This window comes from Metopolophium dirhodum, chromosome 1, assembly GCF_019925205.1.
Source record: "Metopolophium dirhodum isolate CAU chromosome 1, ASM1992520v1, whole genome shotgun sequence".
NCBI lineage: Eukaryota > Metazoa > Arthropoda > Insecta > Hemiptera > Aphididae > Metopolophium > Metopolophium dirhodum.
Window position 1 is genome coordinate 92,541,610 of NC_083560.1, and position 20,668 is coordinate 92,562,277.

Sequence of the window (20,668 nt, forward strand, 5' to 3'; positions counted from 1 at the left end):
TTCTATTTATCTTAGTGACATATCATTTTTTTCGTTCTTTATTCTTATAAAACTAGTTTGTCATATATTATTTTCCCATTAGTACCATTAAGCACTCTTCCACTTTTGAGTAGGTATACCTACATACCTTATAAACTGGCCTACTTTGTACTTTGTTCATGAATATTTGCATTGCCTTGCGTGTTGTACTGTTGTGTCATGGCTTAGTATATGTATGTACGATATACACGAGATGCCGACAACAAATTTAATACAAATACCACTGCAGTCGAGCCACTCATCAATGGATAATATAGTAGATATAGGTGTTATATTATATAGGTACTGCGATGTGCCATTGCTTCTGGTAGTTTATTATTATTTATTTATGAACAGTACCTATATGACCCAGACTGCAGATATACAAATTGCAGTTTGATTTACAAATATACATCACCTTAGGTTATAATAATGACGTGCACGATACCTAATACTATTTATACAGAGAACATAATAATAATTAATATGTACCTACCGGCTACCTTAATCTAATAATGATACGTTGTTATATAGAAAGTAACACCACAAATTATATGAATAATTGCACCTATATTAAGAACGGACATTTATTATAATATGTATGTCTAATGTAGGTATCTATTCATATTTCATTGCATAAATATAATAAACTATACAATTTGTGTCAACAGTTTAAAATTCAAATCGATGGACTATGCATTGGAGACAAATATTATGTTGCTATATCAACCGTTTAGTAAAAAAGCACTTTTGAAGAACTCGTTTAGTCTTAAATGTTTCCACCAGTGTTTATTTTTTCAATCGAAAAATAATAATAATAGGTAGCAATATTATATAACAAACATTTCTCGTACAATTGTATCCTCTAAAATATCTTTTAATATTATGTTTCTTTATATATTATCCGTCCAAATTACATTACCTAATGTACTAAAAAATGTACCTACAGATTGTTTTTTATATTTTAATAAGACAAAAAAATTTATTCGTAGAAATCTTACGACTCCTTGACGGTCAACCCTCACAGTTTTAACATTAATCGTTACTAGTCATAATGGTTAGTTTCAGCATTCTACGACTTCCGCTTATAAGAGGATGTCAGCGCAGTATTTGTTTTCTCTCTCTGGCCCACGCGCAACATAGACAAAACGCATTTACGAAAAATCATTTTTTCTATGTTTTTAAGTAATCTCAGAGTAAAATTACCTATTACAAAAAAAGATAGAGAGTAATATTTTTAAGGGAATGCATATCGATTTGTCAAAATATTGTACCAACACAATTTAAACATAATTTAAATTTACAACATTTTTTGTTTATTTTGAAAGTCGAATACAAAGTCAAATAACAATAAAATATAAAATCGGTATGTCATTCCCTCAAAAATATTATTCTCCATCTTTTTTGTAATGGGTGATTTTACTCTAAGATAACTTAAAAACATAGAAAAAAAGATTCTGCATTAACGTGTTTTGTATATGTTGCGCGTGGGCCAGAGAGAGAAAACAAATAGTGCGCTAACATCCTCTTAAAGCAAGGATGCCCAAACCCAGGCCCGTCAACGCTTTTGGATTTTCCCGCCAACATCTATACTCTATAGTCTATGCCATTTTAAATTATTATTAATATTTCTTTAAAGTTTAAATTAAAGAAAAAAAGAAAGTTAAAAAGAAAAAGAAAAAAAGAAACTGAAAAGAAACTAGTGCAGATATCTTCTTAATGATTAACAAAAAAAAAAAAATTCTTATCTAATAATATATAAATATATTTAAGCAAAAGGAAGTGCGATCACTGGATGGCTTATCCCCTCACCCTTTTCATATTCAAACTTATTATAGCACATATTCTTATTATGCCTTTGTGTATAGATTGTATATCATCTAATAAAAATTAAAAAAAAAAAGTTTAAATTTTGTTGTATATTTTATTTTATATACGTGTGTGTATCAAATTAGCACTAGGACCATTCCACACAGCAATGTTATCGGGTTCGCCTGACATCTCGAAATATCAAACAAAAATTAAATTACTGTTGCAGTCTTTTGAGTACAGATTTCAGGATTTTGAGAAGGACAAAAATAACATTTTGTTTTTCATGAACCCATTTTCAATCACTTTAAGTGAAATACAAAAATATTCATGCAATATCCAGTTGGAAATCACAGAAATTCAAAACCACGTTTCCTTGAAGCAGATATTTACCAAAACTGTATCATCACAACCACAGCTGCAGTCTTCAGAAAATTTATTAAAATTTTGGAAATTATTACCAAAAGAAGACTTTCTTGCAACGTATGATCCTGCCTTGCAGATTTCAAGCAGATTTGGATCAACATATATTTGCGAAAAAGCTTTTTCTACTCTAACCTATGTCAAAAATAAATATCGTAGTTCGTTAACTGCGCCTCATATTTCAGATTTGATGTTGTTATCTACATCAGATTTATCACCAGATATTGAAAAATTATTAGCTAATAAGTCTCTTCATAGGTCTCACTGATGTTTTTTTTTTAATATTATTAAAAATGAAAATTAAAACATGTGAAATTTAAAATGTTGTTTAATTTAAATACCTATCTGTCCTATCTAATTAAGTATCTATTGAAAATAGAATTTTAGATGAATTATAAGTGTAAAAAAGTCTTGTTCATAACATGGCCCGCCAGCTAAATGTAATTGCAATTATATCCCGCTTCCAAAATAAATTGGGCACCCTTGTCTTAAAGGTAACAACTATATAATACGATGTTACAAATCGGAATTCGGAATGACTGAATAACCGACAAAATTACCAATTAGCATTAAGTAAGTGATAAAACAAAAATTACAGTGAGGGAACAGGAAAATAATAAAGGTGTTTGTCAATAGGTAAGGTACCTAATAATTATTGTCGTCACCAAGCCGGAAAAATAATTTTAAAATAGATTTCGTCAGTCAATTGAGTAGGAACTTAGTTTTTTTACTAGAAATATTTAATGAAAGAAAAATTAATGTTAATATTATAATACATTACTTTGAATGCTATATTTTATAGATAAGTAAATATACAATTTAATAAATAAGTGTATTTAGAAATTTAATAGTGGCAAGGGGGGGGGGGTATATTATCAAGTTGTCCTATGAGTAACGTTGAAGTTGAACATTATGTATTAGAAAGGTCACAAGAAAAATTGGACAAACATCTTTTTGGGTCACATTATAATGTATTATAATTCTCCAAATCACGATATTTTTGTTGTCCCATACTTAAGTTGAAAGCCGGTAATGACTAATGAGTCTTGTTTGAACTCTGAAACTTGCTAAATTAGTCTCCACCGTAATACTTTTAGATAGTCAATTATATTTTTAAAAAAATATTATAATTTTAATTAGTTCATTGTCAACCTGTATTTTATTTTTATAAATATTAATTATTACATTATCTGTATTAACAATATTATTTTGTGTTGTATAATATATTTCTTCTATATCTCGTGTTATTTTATATTAAAATGTCATGTATACCACATTCTATACTGTAAAAAGGCTAGCCCCGATAATTTATAAATAAATAAATACAATTATAATGAATAATATTATATTTTATTCAAATTTCAAATGTTAGTCTATGGTGTGCTGGCGTTAATGTTCCCGAGAGGCCTTCGCCGGGGTCTGAAATCTGAATGTTTATGCCGATAAATGACAGTATTATTGAAACTTCGAACTGAAGTAGCGGCAGCGTCGTGGTTTATATATTTTCCAATATTTTAAATAGGAACACATAACTAAACATAACGTTTCGGCCATTAATTTCAAACGAGAAGACGGAGGAGAGACGATTGTAAATAAGAAGCCATAATGTAATTGGTTGTTGGTATATATTATAATATTGTTGGTACTTGCCTACTTTACCTATATTGTTGGTACTATATTTGGGGTATATATTTATATTTACAGGTGATGGTTAATGCGATAATAATCGAAATGAAATAATTTGGTTCCTATTATTTTCGATTCACAGAAACGGGGCTCTATTAGGTCATTCGTTCGGGTTTCCCGCGGTCCAGCAGCGAAGTGTTGACGCAGTTGTTAAATTATTATTATTATTATTATTATTTGTTTGTGCGAAGCTAATACGCATCTATTATTTCGGCCGATCCGAGCGGGGGCGGCTGGCAACGGTCAAAATAAATAATAATAATAATAAATAAATATATATAATATTAAACGCCGAATACTAATAATAATAATCGTCGCTGTGAAAAGACGGCGGCGGCGGCGGCGGCTCGCCAGCCAGCGGTTCTTCTCTCCCGCTCTCGACTCCCGGGAACCACGGCCGCCGCGCCGAGACCACGTGCCCGCGGACCGTAGTCGGCCGCACTCTTGACTCTTCCGACGCGTCAGTCTTATTCGGCTCTCCGCGGCACCGACGTCGCGACCTCTACACCCCGCGCGCACCAAAGAGTTTTATATCCATCGCATCGCTTCAAAATACACACGACACAACTACATCTTAAATAGTTTTAATAAACGGTGTGCACAACATAATATTGTTTTAAAATAGATAATAATATTATTTACACGTATTACGACGATTTCGCTGACGGTGCGCGTCTGATTACTTTGTCTCGAGACTGTTTTTGTCGCGTATTGACACCCACCAGCGCGGGTGGAGTTGCTGCTGCCACGGCTGATATTGTCATGCACCCACACCCGCGGCGATCCGCGCGTCTGTCGGTGGCGCTGTCGCTGGTCGTGGTGATGATGGCGGGTTGCTCGAGCCCGGCCGCGTCGCTCAAGTGCGACGGCGGCGGTGATGTCAACTTCGAACTGCTCACCGGGTACGCAGCCAGTCCCGCGGCCAAACACGCGATGCGCGAGCAGTTGGCCCTGTTCACCTTGCCGCAGTGCATAGACGCCTGCAAGTTGGACGACCAATGTGCCGCCATCACGTACGAGACGGGCGCCTGCGTGTCGTACGCCGCGGTGCCGCAGAAGAACGCCAACGCGGGTACGTCGGATATCAAATATTATTATTGTAATGTAGTCGTAGTAGGTTGTAGGTAGGATCATTATAATATCTGGGTATGTACGATGTACCTATCAGGTCAATAAAATAAAAATTACCCGTCAAAAATATATAAATAACTTGTATTTTCACATATTATTTGAAAAAAACATTGGTTACAACTTATAATGACAGAAGAGTAGGATAAAATCATAATCATAATATTATGTGCACACAACTGTGGCGATGTCTAAAAAATATTTAAATACACTATACACTCGCCTTTTGTATATAATATTAGAATATCATAGCTTTTGCTCATTGCCCAACTGCCTAAGTAATATATATTGTATAAGCTTGGAGGTGAATAATTATTACTCGGACATAGTTGGTTTTAATAAAAATAGAAAAATGTACTTATTTACTTTTGTTAAATTTCACCTTTCGCGAAACATGACTGTAAAATTGTAATGTCGTAAAATAAACAAAATAAAAAAAAATTAGGGAACTTTCTTTGCTATATAATTTATTATTTAGCAACCTATTATATAACTACTTATATTACTATAATATACTTAGTATAGGCGGCGTTCAGAGTACATCGTCATTGAATTAACGATTCTGAATGAAGACTGAACCTATTTCTAAGGATATTTTATTTTATATTTAATATTTACACCACTATTAGTTTATAGTTTATTTTTCTATTATTAACAATAGTAACACTGTAGGTTGAACTATTTTATTCCAAGTATGTAAGTACCTATGTAGGTAAAAATCGCATGTCTATATTTTATAATAAGTAGATATTATAATATTATTTAAAATTCGTAATATATCACTAGCTGTTATTAACTGATAAACAAAAACGACGCATCAAGTATCATAATATTTATTATTATGTCATATTATGGGGATAGTTTAGTTTTATCATTTTACGTATTATCCTTATTATAATTATTTTATATATTAATATATAAGGTGTACATTAATTATTTTATTTATATTCGATTCTTGTTAATTCAAACATTCGATAATTCGATACTTCGATTCTCGATAGGTAATTCGAAGTCAAAGCTCGGTCCCTTGGGAATTTCGCTGTAATTCGAAGAAAAACACATTTAGGTACCTATAGGCTATAAGGTTTACACTCAAAATAATTTGAATTAAAATCTAAAATAAACCTTCCGCCAAAACGTTAAATTTCTTTCTTCTCAACTCAATTCAACTCGTGGAAATTCGAAATTATTTCCGTGATTTAGCAGTCAAAGTATTCCTACATTATCATAATTATGTATACCTAAATAACTAGCTATTATAAACTTATCTTCGTTTTTAAAACTCACAGGTTTTTTTTAACAAACATTGAATGTATTCCATATCGTATTTATTAATTATTATTTATATAATATAGTATTATAATAGTATTATTTATTATTAATATACATTATACATACTTAGGTGTAGCTCGCGGTGTAGCTATTTTACATGTTTCATAACACTTATTAGGTACCAAATTTTATTTTTTTTTTGATAATATATTGAATTTTTGAATATAATTAGCAATTCAAAGTCCCACTAACTTCGAGTTATCGAGAGTCAGTATATTGTAATACCTAACCTAACCTAACCTAACCTATAGAATACTTATGATGTTTATTTGTTTAATAATTAGTAATATTGATGGTATAACAATACGAGTAATAATATGCTATGAAGAATAATTTTTTTTTCGCGAATTTTATATTATTACTTAATATTTAGGTACCTAATATATTTTATATTCAACTAAAAAATTGATTTTATAATATTAAGTATTTATTCAATCCGACGATTTACTCACTACATTTACAAATTACAATTGAACAATACTTGCATTTTTTTAAGCAAACATACATGTGGTTTTGATTTGGATGTGCATTTTAAAAAAAGCCTTGTCCATATTGTGATAATATACAATAATGTGAAAAAAAAGTGAAGAAATAAAATCACGCAACTCTGATCTGCTCAGAATCGTTGTTCAAATACATTTCAATAATTATATTGGATAATCATTAATCAGACAGTTTTGTTTAAATAAAATTGGATACTTAATTTGAAAAATTTTAATGTTAAGGAGGTCAATTAAATACATAATCTATACATACATAAGCATTTTAGAATTTAATTATACCTACATCAAACAGCACTAACATTTTTTTCAAAATACCTTAGGTGAAAAAAAGCTGAATATACCATAGGACCGATAATTAGATCCTATATTATAGTCACGATTTTCCAGGCGTGGTTAAACTTGTTCACCCCGTTTAATGGATCTTATATAGTTATTATATCAACTTGCGAGTCGTTAAGACTGGTTGCGCTTCCGTATAAAATCAGCGTGACATTTATGATTCAAATACTTCGTATTTTAATTGAATATGAAAATAATTATTAAGTACCCACTCAGTCAGCACGGCCGAACCAAGCAAGTATCGTCTATCAGTAATAATATTCAGAAACAATTCGAGTAGAAAATAATCTAACCTAACCTCACCTAATGATAAGTAATAAATGCACCCACGAAATGCTTTTCATGTATTGTATTTTAAAAATTCTATTAAACTGCATAATTCATAATAATTGTATATATAAAATTGTGATATGTATATTGCTACCTACCTTAAGGCTTAATGTACCTAATAATAATTAGGTAAATATATTATATATATTTTATAATATTTATAAGTTAGACATTTATAATATTCCTTACTAATACTATGTTAGTACGATGATTATTTTAAATCAAAGAAAATTTCTCGAGATTTTAATGCTCGAAAAAGTTAATTAATTTTATATCTAATATCATTGCAATACTTAATAGTGATAAATGATTATAAATATAACTCTGTGAACCGTTCACAATGATGAACCAATGTTATCTATTTATTAGATTTCAAAATAATTTCGGTCAAGAAACGGAATATTGTTGCCCATTTATATTTGACCGTTTATCTTGACAATTGAAAATTATCACTATTTCAATTATTCATTTACATAATATTATGTATAGGAATTTAAGAAAAAAATATGTACGATAAAACGTGTATTAAGAACATGTTTTTTGTTCTTAAGTATGATTATTATATGTTTTCCTCGTTATATTATATCTGCGAATTTCATTTGGGATTAGGTTTTCTGACATTAATGTTATAAGAATTTACACGCTATTAAATAAAAGATTTTTTTTCTTTTATAGTCGTACAAATTATTATTTGAATTACTCGTTGTGCGTATAGAATGTGAGTGAGCCCAATATCAAGAAACTATACATAAACTTTTACACATCGCTTAGTCCTGTTTTTCTTGTAGCTAATGAGTCCTATGCTGCAGTTAACCTTAACGCTTGTATAGTTTTCCGTAATAATTGCCGCCGAACCCGCAGAGTTTCATACATTAATACACGATGATAATAATAACTTTATTATGTATATTATATTATACAAGACGCGTTTGTATATTATTTACTCAATCACTTTTATGTACCCGGATTTTATGCAAATTCGTTTAACGATTTCGAACTGTAGGTAAACCATCCTGCCGTTATTAAGGTTAAAACAACGTATTTTTACGTATAAACCTATATAATTATTATATTATACCTATGTGCTGGCTGCTGCTGTGTGACATTGTCCTCGTACACGGGTCGGTTAGACGAACATAATATAAAATAATAATATTATATATGCGGCAGTGGCGGCACCAACCTATACGTTATACAAACACATTAATAACTGGACACCGGTTGCGATGAGTATATAGCTGGGCGTAAATAATAAACTTAAAAGTATTGCCTACTACCACCGTTATTATATACTTAAAATTATTATTATTAATTATTTTATAGAATCTATATATATAAACCCGTTTTTCTGATAAAAACGACAACCGCGTTCGGGCATTATGCATGATAGGTTAGATGTTCACTCCGTCGTCGTCATTCGTCCCTAATTTCTTATAATAATAATAATATTATTATAACGGAACGTAAATAATAATCATTATGGACGCGACAGTTTTCAGTGACCGAACGACCGAACAACCGCGCCATATTATCAACATCACGCTTGACGCCGAAAACCTGCAAGGCTGTCGTGATTAATTTTTAATAGATGTACAGGCTATTATAGTTATATACTTATATATGTGGAAACATGATAGACTTGATGGTATATTATTTATCATTTAAGCCGTATTTAGGGGGAATGGAGCAGGCACGGTTAGCACATTATGTCCGGTAGTGGCAAACTTAATTAGGATTTTAAGAAATGTGATGTATATTTTAAAAACTTAGGATAAATATGGTGATAATTATTGGCAAATATTCAAGTGGGTAATAAAACTATTAAACTTAATGTTTTGATTGTTACGTCTTAAGCTTAGAATTTATCATAAAAACATTAAATGTTTAAATGTTTAATCGTTAAATGGATTTAATTATTTGATTTATTGTCATTACGGGGAAAAAAAAATGAAATGTTGAAGAATCTATAGTTTGTAGTGTCCACCCACAAATAAGTCAATCTCTTCCATAGTTAAAAAACAATCAAAGTTTGTCTTACTTATAATTTAATTTTGATTTTAGTCAAACTATACACGACTCATTATGTGCGAAAGAACAGTCAAAAAGAGAATACTTAGAAGTATAAGATAAAAACAACAACCTCATGCACCAGGGATAAGAATGTTGTTCGCAGTTACCTAACTGTATTATGAAAATTCGTAATCGTATTTTATATTTTAATCAGGCACCTTAATTGAATTATTATAAAAAAATCTAAGATCAATGCGTATTACGGTTTCGATACTGGTTATCAACGTAAAACAAAAGAACAATCTAAATCTGTTGATATACCTCTAAACAGTTAAGACTAATGATCTTTACGCTTCGTGGTATTGTCTAACATAAATCGTGTTCACTAAATGAAAAAATACATATTTAAAACCTCTGACCACAATACCGCTAATATACGACACCACACCACTAATATACGATATATTATTCTATTGTCTGTTGGCTACAATACTATAAGATTTCGATTTAAAACGATGCCAAAATTAAATTTTATATAATTTATATAATTATTCTGAACCAACGAGAAAACAACCCACGGAAAACAATTTTCCCAGAAAATTAAACCCACGGAAAAAACCCATCGAAAAAATTTACAAATTATAAATAATATTAGAATAATAATTCATCCTCCATATTGACTTCAAAACTTTAACTATAAGAGCTTTCTTTTGTGTTTTAATTTAATTTCTTTAATCGTTGCTAGGTAATTTGGGTTCACGATAATTTGAATGCATTTTAAAAGCGGTAAATTGAGCCCCGATGGCCCGATAAGAAAAGGGTAGGCAATAGGTAAGTTGGATCCCGGCTTTAAACCCATATATGACCTACCTGTCCATAGCCCCCATTTATATACCACAATTATAAAATTTAACTTCTAATTATGACTATAAGACACATATTTTAATTTAATATACAATATTGTACACCATACGATTTTTTAAATTTATATAATACTTATAAATGGTGACTTATTATAGATATTAAAAAAATGGGATGAATGGTCTAACCGTTTTTTCCCGTGACCCAATTAACTGATAAAAGGTAATTTGGGACTCAATTTACCAATCCCGTTTAATTCAATTAATTAATTAATTAATTACATTTTTAGCCAGTTTAATCGTATGTAATAGTTATGTTTAGGCATGTACCCAACAATATAAATTAAGTAAAATGTTCTTTGCTCAAACCATTGAAAATGTCATAAATCATAATTTTTATCAATAGTCTTGTAATAAAAGATATATTCAATGTAAAACTATACATATTATATAGGTATACATTTTATATAATATATAAGTGGGCACACAACAGTAAATTATTTAACCAAATATTATATTATTATATAGTACAATTTATTGTACGCGGCGCTCGCATAAAGACTTTTATTTCCATGGGTTTTTGTTCATTATAATATATTTTTCTGGGTTTCTTTTCCGTGGTAATTTTTTCCGACTTCCGGACTACCTGCTGTAATATCCATATGTTCGAATAAACTAGCCGGAATGTCTAATAAAATAAATAATGTACCGCATGTCGCAGGGGTCACGTCACGGTAGGACTTAACGGCTGTTTGAGTACCCTGGGTCGCCAGAGAATATTACAAATATATAATATTATTTATACGATAAAAAAATGACTTTCATTCATCACGCGTACATAATATGTATGCACCTAATATACACTGGCATGTCTTTAATCAGGCCAATGACTACATTTTCTACACTCGTCTCACGTTTATGACAGACTGTCGTCTTATGTTATTATTATCGCTGTACGCATTCATCCCCGAACAATAGAACGGACGGACATTCGTATATACATAGATATCATGAGTCACGAGGTTCGCATAGCTCCATGATTTCTTTATTAAATTATCATTTACGACCCGGTCGGGCATAGCGCACGCATTTTACCTGTGTAATGTTATGGGTAAGGTCCAAAAACGGGTAATGTAAACTATAGCCATATTATGGACAATGTAATGCATCTATACATTATCCACCTTAATTCTTAAATATGTATAATATTATATACACCAATCAATTTATAGATAGGTACATTAGGCAGCGTTCTGTGGATAATGTATCCGTATACTGTATAACTATAATCGTATAAACTGATAATATCGGCACAACACGATTATCATGGTATCATACCAAACACTTCAAATCGTTCAAGTATACAGAGTATAATAATTCTAGTAGCAAAAACCAATTTATACTAATCCAAAATTAAAATAATTAATTTGAACAATTTGTGTTTGGGTGACATTTAGAATTTCAAAGTATTTCCCCGACTTTGTAATTACATTTATTTGATAAGCATTTGATTTTGTATAGACATTTTTGTGGCTATAAGACTTTTAAAATATGTATCTATTATTGAGTGAATTTCATCTAAAACAATTATCTATACAATCGTTACCTACTCAGCCGTATATAATGTAAAAATTACCCAAAATAAATTGTTTTATGAACAATATTTTTGTTGTATCCAGGTATGGGGGTAGTGTTCATCTTATCCAAATAATGTATCATTTATCCATCTTTCGTACTTTAGGTACCCGTTACATTATAATATATGATATATACTTACTGTGATTTGTACAAATTCGTACAATTAGTAAATTACCCTATAGTAGGCGCCAGGTGATGTACATAAAAGACGCGTGGGATCAATATTTATAATTTTAATATTTGAATTATTTTTTAAGTAACTGATGATGGAACAACATTTTTTCACTGACTTAAAACTAATAACCGTAATTGTCTTCATTACAAAAAAATTTGTATTGCAGCGGATTGGATAAACAATGTTAAATAAATGATAACAACGTTGTTTCTTCACATGCAAAAAAAAAATAAAGCTGTAAGCTGTGATTGAGTGTCACCGCTGGTAAAAAGGTCGATTTTAAGTGGATTTCGGTTCATGTGAAAATCGGTTGTCTAAATTAAAGCAATCAACTACTACAATATGCGTGGGTGGGTGTACTGAGTACGCTTATGTTAGTATGTTATATTAATTAATACTTATTACTTTATACCCAATAGGTAATATAAAAAAATATAATATTATAATGCATGTAACACATACAAATCAGTATTTGATCAATAGTACATAATAATAATAGTTAATACATACATACCTACATGTACGATATACCTACATATTATAAAGTACAGGGGCACAGGGCAACATAATATATAATTATTATTAGGTAGAAGGTATATAAGATAGGTTAGCCTAGCCTAGCCTACCTACTATAAGTTTGAATAGTAAAATAATGACTTTAAACACTAGTTAGATCTAAATCGAATCCAGATTTAATTGTAGGTAATAACTAATAAGTGGGGCCACTGTAATGTACATTGTACATTCGTCCAAAATGCCACATGAAGTATTCGTTCAATAGTACATTATTATTTTTTAGTATGTATACAATTTTTATTATTTATATTTAAGGTTTGAGTGTTTGACAATTTAATACAAGGTTACATATCAGTTTTGTTTTTATTAAGGATTATACAACAAGTAGAGTCTATAATTTCACATATATTTTTTATGAGAAGTATATATTTTGACAACATTTGATATTCACGTAATTACGCATAAAATAATGATTTCTTATTAAACGATTTTAGTTTTTTTAATAAAATACAATGAGTAGGTATTTATACAAATCGTGAAAACTCGAAACATTTTACGGTTATTTAAATGTGAATTGTCTATATTCAATTATATTTTCAAAATATACAGACTAATTATAAACTATTGTATACGTATTTACATTTTTTTTAAAAAAGGTGATAAATATGTTTAGGCTGTGTCCAACAACTTAAACATTTAATATAAGAACACACATAAGTTAATCTTACATAGCAATTTAAAAATATTAAAAATATATAGGCATGATTATTTTTTTATAAACTATAATAATAATTTTACATTCAAAGACATATCAACAATTCAAAATTTTTGGTTTCCATAAGTTATTAAAACGCATAGTTATGCTTAATTTGGTGCTATACCTACAATCCCATCTTTAAGAGGACGCTATACAGCCATTAGTTGTCTCCGTCTTACAAGTGCGTAACATTGCAAATTTACGCTCAGCAGATCAGGTTTAGCTTCGTTAGTTTAAAAATTAGAGTGAATTGACCTATTATGAAACATGATGTTAAGAACATTATCTGTGTTTAAATGTGGATTTTTACAATAATTCAATTTTGAAGGAAGTTATGTGAATATAATATAGCGTAAATTAAAAATGCTCATAACTCACTTAAAAACTGAGTTATCGTAAAAACCCCATAGACAAACACAGATAATGTTCTTACCATCAAGTTTCATAATATATCGATTCACTCTTATTTTGAGACAAACAGAGTTAAACGTGATCTGCTGAGCGTAAATTTGGTATGTTACTACGCACTTGTAAGACGGGGGCAACAAATATCTGTGTAGCGCCCTCTTAAAAGAAATAACTAATAATAAAGACGTGCTCGGAATAGTCAACTATTAATCGCTATAATATCAATAGCTATCATAATAAAATATTATGTCCGATACCAATTTTATTATTTTAGAAGCGTGTTTTGCTATCTGAAACTATTTATTAATTAATTTTTCAAAGCTACTTCTCTTACCTGAGGACCACACGTCTATATGTTTTATAACCGTCAAAACTGAGTTCTATACAGATCATCATCATAATGTAATAATATAACTGGCGTTTTTGTTAGGTTGCGTGGGTTCTTATGCAGGAATGTAAGTGGCCTACATTTTTATTTGATTAAAATTAATACAGGGATTAATATTACATTTAGATTGTGATCTTTAACATATTAATATATTATTATGATGACGTTAATAAATTAAAAATTATATAGCTCGTTAGAAAAAATAAAATTGAAAATAACATTAATTATATTTTACGTAAACGCTAAATTCGTTAAGTAAATATAAAATGTAATAAATTAATTGAAAGTGTCTATAATGTACTAGAATCGTAATATACATACCTACGTATATTTTAAAAACTGAGAAAATATGGACAGTTTAATTGTGTAATCATAAAGTTTTCTTTAAGAAACGTTTTATAATGTAAATTAAAGTGTCAAAAAGTTTGACTAATAATTATTAATAATATAATTAATTACATCAAAATTCACTGAATAGTTAACAGGTAGTTACATAGTTAGTGTTGAATGCAATAGAATGAGTGTCATAGTTTGCTATTTTAGTACCTATTAACAACTATTAAGTGTTTACACTGTCCACTATTTCATTGAGTCATTAATCAAACTTTCGGAGTTTCATCAAAAACATTAACTTACTTACCTACTTTTATACTTCCACATTACCCTTTATAGTTAATACTTCATTATGTTCTGTCTTATTTGAGTCTAAATATTCGAGTCTTTGCATTAATATTTAATAATACAGATTGTATCAGTTTTTTCCAGTTGGGCAAATTTGTTTCAATAGAATCACGCTTATAAGACTTTATAGGACGTCGTAAATCGTAATATTATACCTAGGTACCTACATGTTTAGATACGCCGCACAGTAAACGTCTGTAATGCACTATACACTAATAATGCACCACAACAATAATTAAATAATGTATGATGGATAACTAATAAGACGTATATCCCTTATTTTATTTTTTTGTCTGCTATAGTGTGTAGTACTAACTAAAATACTATATAGGTTTTTACTATGTGCATAATATGTACACTACACATAAATAAAAATAAGATTTTCTATAACTTCTTTATACATTTTACTGATGTATAATTTATTAATATAGAAAAAGTATGTAATACGGTTCTTTTTTTTTTAAGATTGGTGACTGTGGCTGTATATTATTATAACATGATGGCACCTAAAAAGTACATACCTAGCATTTAGATGCAGTTGCATTTTAACCACTTAAAATGATTTATTCTTTCGTTATCACTAACAAATTATACCTTATCTTGTACTGCAGGTATCTTTCTTTATAGTTACTTCTTGTTCTCCACCTTTTTCTACATACTTACGTAATAACTCAACAAGGTAGGTACCGACAAAGGTATTCGCTGCAGACGATGATGTCGTGAGACCACTTATATATAATATATATATTTTAATGAGTATTTTTTTTCAACTTAACTTTGTATTAAACTATCTGTTTCAAAGCTGAGCAGTGATCTTAATTTAATAAGTATTTAATAATTTAAATTTTCATTTATTTGAAATGCCAATAAAATTACCTACATGAAACCCCTAAAAAACGGTTGTGTCTTTACAAGTTAATGACATTATACACACTCTTAAAGACTATACACCATGTCGCCACGACGCCATATATAATATTTTATCTCTATAAACTATAGTGACTAGTGAGTATAAATACACGTCTATTATTCACAATTAAATATATTAACAATAATTTATATAACAGATTAAATATATTTTTTTTGCATTTTAAAAATTAATGCATTTAAAAACCACTGCATTGCAACAGTTGATTGTTGATTATTCACTGTTCTATTAATGCTGAAACTTGGTACATTACCAACTGTTAATCAATTTAAAGTAGTTAACCCAAATATATATAATATATATAATAATGTATATGTATAAAAATGAGCGTGCATAATAACAATTAGGTATCAACCAGGTATAAAGTATAATATATTTTTTAATATACACACTTAAGTGATGGTTGGACCGGGCCAGGGGACATATGCCTTTATATTGTTATAGTCTATTCGAACTGTAGCTAATCAATAAACACAATATTGGTTCACTGCTACTGCGTGTACATAATAAACGGAAACATACTTAATATGCGGCAAGTAGACAAAAAAGCAAACGCGGTTCTTCCTCGGCGGACGACGGTGACGACGGATGCGGTTTGAAGTGCATTAATAATTTCATTCCGGACAGGTTTCTGGGTAAACCGAGGGGTAAACATTCTACTATATCATTATTACTATTATTATAACAATGGCGACGTGTGCACATGTGCCGCGCACCGAACGACGGTAGTACAATGAAAAAAAAAATATGTAAATAATAATCGGTCGGTAAATGTCCAACAAATCGAAATATCACGTTATTCCGTTATTGGGCCAAATCATGCGCTGCATTTTCCCCATCAAATTATCCCATATACACCCACAGGCACTATATATAATGCACTCGGGTATATAGATATGTACGCCTGTATGTGTGGGTGGCCAATTCGTATATATATTATAATATTATAGTGTCACGATGCGCCCATAATATAAAGACTTACTTACTTCATTCAAACGGTTACCGTTCCGTACAAAACTGAAAATGTATCTTTTATTGCGTACATCTATAATAAATATATATACATATATATAATATATTAAACTATTTGTAAGTCTAAAATATAAATTACCGCGACGGAATAGCACACAGACACATTATATATTTCCGAAACGTTTTCACGCACTTGATGTATTATATTGTATAGGAATCAAATATATACTTAGTTTTACCATAACGACTAGGCGTGTACTATACTGTTGACATTTAGTCTACATTACCTACTATAAATAATAACCTCATCGTCGTTATAAAATAGCATAAACAATTGACATCAATTGTTTACAATTTTATCGGGATTCAACAACTGGTTGTCTGGTTAAAAAATGTATACCGATTATTATAATATGTGATATTTTAAATTGTTCACCATTTTTCGGTGAAGCCCGAAAGCGCAAATCGACCTTTTTTTTCGATAGCCCAAAAGCGCAAAATGAATTTGCGCTTTTGGGCTTTGGTAGCGGGATAAAAGCGCAAAAGAAAATTGAATTGTTTGATACAATATTTTACTGACTTGATGCTCTACGCTTTCCATGTATAGGTACGCCGGTACGCGGCCTTATCCGTTCTGCAGCAACGCATCGCGACGGTTATTGCATTTGTCTGTATCTTATCGTTACACATTACGATGGCAGTTGATAATCATTTAAGATAACTATAGTCTATAATACACAATATAATATATAATAGTGTATACAGTATAAACTTACATTAAATAGGATTTTTGATAACTATATAGCTTTGCAACTACACAGGTGCCTATATAGATATGACTTATATAACTTATTGAGCCGTTTTATTTTTAATTGAAATTCGATATACCAGATATCCACCTATATCAGTTGGTGTCTGTGCTACCACTGTGTCACGTGTGTCTATGTGTCTTGATTTCGACTAAAATTAAAATTAATTATTAAAATGCCATTTACATTAACTAACACAAATAAAGGTGTATTGTGTATTGTGTACAATAATTTTAAGTACAGACATCAGCGAGTAATGGCAAGCGGAGATATATCTTGGCGATGTACGGTAAGACAATGTACTTCTACTATTCAAACTAATTCTAAAATATCTAATATTTTGACGGAAAATGAAAATATATCTCATAATCATAATACTGTGGAGAATCGGGATATTCAGCGACAAATAGTTCGTAATAATTGCAAACGAAAGGCGACTGGATGTATTTCGGAGCGACCAAATAAAATTATTCGTCGTGAACTGATGGCGGTTGAAACTACAGAACTATTACACAACGATATGTCTAGTATAAGAAAATCCATGTATAGAGAACGTCGAAAAATAATTCCCGCAGCACCTACTTCATTATACGAACTCATACAACAATTAAAAACCAATGGTTTAACTACACATCGTAATGAAACATTTTGCCATGAAGATGAAGAGTCGAAAATCGTAATATTCACGACAAACAGTAATTTAGAATATTTAGTCAATAATAGTCATACTATTTTAGGCGATGGTACATTTTACGTTTGTCCCGCTCATTTTGAACAACTCTATACGGTTCATGTTCTACATAAATCAATTTACGTCCAAGTTGTATATTGTCTGTTACCATCCAAAACAACTGATATTTATGAAAAAATGTGGCATTTAATAAAAACATTATGTAAGAAAGAATTAAAACCTCAAAATATACTTCTGGATTTTGAACTATCTGCACATAATGGCGTTTTGCGTATATTTCCAAATGCACAAATTAAATGTTGCCGTTTTCATCTTGGGCAAGCCTGGTATAGACAAATTACAAAATTGGGACATAAAATTGAATACGACCAAAATGAATCAGAAATTTCACATTGGTTAAAGTATTTCTTTGGATTGGCTTTTTTACCGTGTACTGAAATTTCTGAAGCATTTTATGAACTATTTTCTATTGCTCCGGACAATCAAAAGATATCAGCATTCTCAGATTATATTTTAGCGAATTTTATTGATAATGACAGCAGATATCCGCCACATCTCTGGGCTGAGCCACCTTCGAACGAGCCAAGGACTACCAATGGTCCAGAATCATATCACCGTCATTTGAAAGATCAATTTTATAACCCACACCCATCTATTTATAATTTTATTGAAGTGATTAAAGAACATCAAGCAGAAGTTTATTTAAAATTACAATCAAATGGTCAAAAATCTACGAATCGAAAATCTAAAGTCGTCTCCAATACAAAAACTTGAACCTTGTATAAAGAAAAAAAAATTTCTAGATTGGAATACTTGAAAACAGTAGGTTTCAAGTTTCAAATTTAATATTAATATTAATTTAATATTAATAATAACTAAGATTTTAATTAAATACGCTTTTTTTTTATAAATTTGATTTGCGCTTATGGGTTATTAAAAAGGTAATTTTTTTTTGCGCTTTTGGGTTATTTGTTTTTGCGCTTTTGGGTTGCGTTTGGGTCATATTTTACGCTTATGGGCTACAGCCCTATTTTTGAATGATAAAACACTAAAACCTCATCATTGTTTATTGACGATTAAACTATAGAGAGAAGGTACATTACTATAACATTACTAGTTTTCCTAACTTTTATTTCAAGCAAGGGGGCTTGTAGATTTTTTGGTTTGAATATGTAAAAAATTAAGGAGAAGTGTTTAGTGATACGCGTTAACCAGCCAATATTATTTTTTCGTTTTTTCCCGCGTTTACGTAAATAATTCAAAATAATTTTTACTCTGTAATGAGTGATGACTGATAGCACCTCTCCAGGAATGTGTTCACGCCTTCCAGGGGGACATATCCCCTAGGCAGGGAATCTATATAATTCCTTAACAGATGCTTATGATGCCATACAAGTGCGCAAGGGGTGATAGTTAAGGTATAGGTACATTGCGATCCTTTTTTATTATTGGTGTAAAAGATTAAACGTAAAATAAAAAATTATACATAATATGATACTCAATTAATTATTAACAGTGGGTTTGGAAAAAAATTACCGGCTATAAATTAAAATATTATATCTTTGGTATATGGGAATGGGACTGTGACCACTGACTAGTGATTACTATTTACTAGTTATGTAAAAGATACCCACCATAACATTGTAACTAAATTGTGTATTATACATAATAATGTTATATATATAATATGATACAGAATAAATTATACCGTCTCTCAATAATCAGTTTTAAATAACTAAACGATATTTTTCATCAAAAATGTAAAGTAGGCACAATTTTTTGTGCACCCTGTGCGCACGTCTATATATAACTAAATATTATAAAATATTATTTTATTTCATTTGATATTGCAGTGAATATCTTTGTGGTTAAAGGAAGTGGTGTTAGTGTTTTTGTAAAAAAAACAATAGAGTATAGGTATAGTGTATACGTTTATTTATAAATTTAAGGTAAAGAACAAAGATGCAAATATGCAATGAATATTGTAATATTGTAATATTGTAAGCCCAAAACTAATCAGATACAACTCTTGAGAAAGCCGGTGGCGTGATTGTGAGCTATTATTTTACAAAGCTCTTACGTCATTCACAAACTTTACAAAAATCAATTTTTTGTTACCGAGTTTTGTAAATATTTATTTATTTACCCAAGTATTAACAATTATTTCTCAGGTCAGATTTAACATTTTATTACTATAATTATCTCGGAAATTCTTATTAGGTATTCTGTGATGGTGGAAATTCGCACATATTTTCATAAAAAAACTG

At 30.1% G+C, this 20,668-nt stretch overlaps 2 protein-coding genes across 2 annotated transcripts in view; both read left to right on the plus strand.

The window, feature by feature from the left end:
• The first annotated feature begins 1,996 nt into the window (after positions 1-1,996).
• LOC132945710 (SCAN domain-containing protein 3-like) lies at positions 1,997-2,518 on the plus strand. Its single transcript, XM_061015467.1, has one exon. It carries the CDS (start codon positions 1,997-1,999, stop codon positions 2,516-2,518), a length of 522 nt encoding a protein of 173 aa, XP_060871450.1.
• A 1,882-nt stretch (positions 2,519-4,400) lies between these two features.
• LOC132935700 (uncharacterized) overlaps positions 4,401-20,668 on the plus strand; it is an 81,863-nt gene continuing 65,595 nt past the window's right edge. Inside the window, exon 1 of the mRNA XM_061002315.1 lies at positions 4,401-5,008. Coding sequence (XP_060858298.1) covers positions 4,699-5,008 — 310 coding nt within the window. The 5' untranslated portion in view covers positions 4,401-4,698. The remainder of the gene's footprint in view (positions 5,009-20,668) is intronic.

What these genes read in the sequence shown, in the direction of transcription:
- LOC132945710 (XM_061015467.1), top strand. Translation starts at nt 1,997, where the DNA reads ATGTTATCGGGTTCGCCTGACATCTCGAAATATCAAACAAAAATTAAA.